The sequence below is a fragment of the Schistocerca cancellata genome, chromosome 2 (assembly GCF_023864275.1).
Source record: "Schistocerca cancellata isolate TAMUIC-IGC-003103 chromosome 2, iqSchCanc2.1, whole genome shotgun sequence".
Lineage (NCBI taxonomy): Eukaryota > Metazoa > Arthropoda > Insecta > Orthoptera > Acrididae > Schistocerca > Schistocerca cancellata.
Window position 1 is genome coordinate 1,029,164,178 of NC_064627.1, and position 3,710 is coordinate 1,029,167,887.

General features: G+C 36.2%; 1 protein-coding gene across 1 annotated transcript; it reads left to right on the forward strand.

Annotated features, from left to right (window-relative positions):
* The first annotated feature begins 1,368 nt into the window (after positions 1-1,368).
* On the forward strand, positions 1,369-2,846 carry LOC126162999 (tRNA (adenine(58)-N(1))-methyltransferase catalytic subunit TRMT61A). Its single transcript, XM_049919861.1, has one exon. It carries the CDS (start codon positions 1,519-1,521, stop codon positions 2,410-2,412), a length of 894 nt encoding a protein of 297 aa, XP_049775818.1. The 5' UTR covers positions 1,369-1,518; the 3' UTR covers positions 2,413-2,846.
* Positions 2,847-3,710: the final 864 nt, after the last annotated feature.

Here is a 3,710-nt window from a genome sequence, read left to right on the forward strand (position 1 = left end):
GAACTTAAGGCATTATCAGTAAAATCACTTGAGTGGGTATTTGAAACAGATGGGTAGGTTTTCAAACTTAATTCTGCCTTTCACACGCACTATTACTCAAAGTAATTCTAAAAGTAGTCATTACCTTAACATTGTCATTCGAGATCTCACATATTGCTTTGGAAACTTCAGTCACCTCAGTGGAAGTGTAGGCCTTCGAAACTGTCTCGTATCTTGGAAGTAATTTGGAGGGAATATGGTTCAAATGGCTCTGAGCACTATGGGACTCAACTGCTGAGGTCATTAGTCCCCTAGAACGTAGAACTAGTTAAACCTAACTAACCTAAGGACATCACAAACATCCATGCCCGAGGCAGGATTCGAACCTGCGACCGTCGCGGTCTTGCGGTTCCAGGCTGCAGCGCCTTTAACCGCATGGCCACTTCGGCCGGCCTGGAGGGAATATTTAAACAATGAAATAATATAACTACCATTAACCAAATGTGTAAAACTGTATAACTAACTCTTGAATGTAAACTGTTTAATGATTGTTGCTGAAATCTTCTGATTAGTAAAAAATTTATATATTTATATGTATTTCCATATATGTATAATGATGTGTGTAAAATGTAACAATTACTAACTATTAGAAAGATGTATGTATGTATATGCATAATGTATAATGTAAAAATTGGTAACAACAATTATGAATATGTAAAATGTGTTTTGAGCAACCAATTCCATGGTAAACATGCTGAACAACTAATAAATGAACATATGGAACATATGAAGGAGCAGCTCAAAAACTGTTGTTGACATATGACAAAAGTTACCAAACTGCCCTAAGGGTTCATGCATCCAATGGCCTAATAATTGACATCCATCATTCCTGCAACAGTAATTGTAAATAAAATCAATTTGGTAGCATTTTAATTATGTTAACTGATAGCTTACACCCAATTTAAAACTTAGTGATTTCGATGTGTGTGAAATGATATAGTCCACTACCTTCTTTTACATGGTTTCATTCTTTATTTTGCAATGACAAAATAAAATTATTCACCTTAATAGCAAGTCTTCTCATAGTTAATGTGTTTACTTACAACAAGTTACACATAATATAAATGATTACTGTATCTAGATCGACAGAAGAAGGACTTTAAAAAACTATCTCATGTGGACTGTATGTACTTAGTTCATCTTCAGCACAAAATTATAGATTTGATCGTGCATTGCGTTTTCACAACCATATTTAAGAAATGTTCAGGGACTGAAAAATTCTCAATTTTCTATTCTAAATGATAATTTTCAATGCTTATAGACATGTGGCTTAAAGAAAGTCTAAAGATGCGACTGGGATCTCTTCAATGTTTTTAAAGCTATCTTTGAACAGACGTAACGCGCAAAGTTGACAAGTACAAATACACGTGTGTAATATGTAAACACTAAACAGTTGTTGAGGACTTGAAGTTGTTTCAGTTGGTGTTGTGTGTTCCGTAGGAGTAAGTGTTGAGAAACAGTATTTACCACACAACGAAAATGAGTTTCGCACGCTTCAAAGAAGTGATAGAAGAAGACGATACCGTTATACTTTATGTCAACGTTAACAGCATGCATGCTTTGAAAGTGACACCACAAATAAAAAATAAAAATGGGGCTCTTGTGTCAAATGTTTTCCAAACTGTTTATGGCGCATTAAAAGTAGATTCTCTAATTGGTAAAAAATTTGGAAGCAAAGTTAAATTAACTAAAGGATGGGTATACGTACTTCACCCAACCCCGGAATTGTGGACGTTAACTTTACTTCATAGGACACAAATCATATACACACCGGATATTAGTATGATAATTTTTCAGTTGGAGCTAAAGCCGGGAAGTATAGTTATTGAAGCAGGAACTGGAAGTGGCTCGCTCTCTCACGCCTTGATCCGAACAATAAAACCTTCAGGACATTTGTTTACATATGATTTTCATGCTGCTAGAGTCGACGTAGTTCGGGAAGAGTTTAAGGAGCATGGTTTGTCAGAGTATGTATCTGTTGAACACCGTGATGTCTGTGAGGATGGTTTCGGAGCGGCTGTTACAAATAGTGCAGACGCAGTATTCCTTGATTTGCCAAAGCCTTGGGATGCAGTACCTTATGCAGTTGCTGCTTTTAAACAAATCGGCGGCAGATTTGTATCGTTTTCACCGTGTATAGAGCAAGTGCAAAACACATGCAAGGCTTTAAGTGAGAATGGATTTTTCGAGATAGTAACAATGGAATGTTTGCTTAAAGAACTGAATGTGCAAGTACGCGCCATGCCCTTTTTGAATATAGGAACAAAAGAAACAACCTCACAAAAAACTTACAATACTGCTTCCCCTGGACTTTCAGTGTGTGGACATTCTGGCTACATTACAGCAGCGACGCTACCACCTCGCCAAGATTGAGTTGTTCACTGGAATCACTGCACTGTAGTGAACGTCATAAGTGCTAAGACGTTTAAATTTTTCAGGGGAACAGTGGCTGTTTCAACCACAATCAGTGGTAGGAAATGAATTAGTATTTTCTCTCAACAAAATTTTTCTAATGGCTGACAACCCGATCGACTAAAGTTTTTAAATTGTAAAAACTGTAATAAGTGTTCGAACTTGTTTAGTAATCATTTGGTTTCCAATACTGATACTTATCTAAGCGCAGGAGAACAGTTATGAAATAAGTTAGAAGTCATGAGCATTGTATGAAGTAGTAGAAATATACAATTGTGAAAGAAATAAAGCAGTGTTTCGTTAACCTATCAGTATAAAATATACAGACTGAACAGAGTTCAGTAACAAACTAGATCAAGCTACTGTGAATATGAATAAAAACTTACTCATATAAATGAAAATGCTTTTTCAATTATTATACATTCCCTATTAAAACGATTTCATGGAAACCATTGTTTATCACGAATAGCCCCATTTTCTTTTACTCTTCTGTTAATATTACTTTTTTCTTTTAAATGTTGTGCAAAGTCTTGAACGGATGTCATGTATCAGTTAATGGCTACTTTTTTACTGTTTGCACATCAAGCTGGCGTATAATTTTGTAATTGCTCCTGTTGTTCCAACTCATTCCTGCATTGATCACTTTGGTGCATCAGTAGGATTGATATGTCATCACTGACATTTTAACATTTTAAGTGGATGCCACACAGATCATAAAGAAGTGAGCCCACCCTGCACCCAACCACCATGGAGTGAGAAGTGGTTTGAAGAAAATAAGTGTAGGCAGTAGATACCTTTATTTTGTGCACCTATGGATGCGGATGTAACACTTGGAGCAAATGAACCCGTAAATCTTTCATGTATTCCAAAAAGAAACTTGAATTATATTGTATGAAGACATGTTCAGTAATGGCACTTCAATAGAAGTGTGTTAAATATGGAGCAAATGTAGCAACAGATCAGCTTGTCACAAGAATATAAATTTCGAAGAAAGACACCATTGCATACAAGTCTAAAGGGTAACATTCAGCAATGGTTCCTAGAAATCTACTGCAAACAGTATTGTTTTCTAGCCCAAGTTTAAAAAAAAAAAAAAAGAAAAAAGGGGGGGGGGGTTCACTGAACCTAGGCTGTCCTCCACACCCAATGGGCACTCCATGCTGTACAGTCTTGCAAATTTATCTTTGCTTCAAGTTACAACAGCCACTTTTGCAATGTAAGTCCATAATAGGTAAGTTAACAAAGCAGTACCGTGCTGT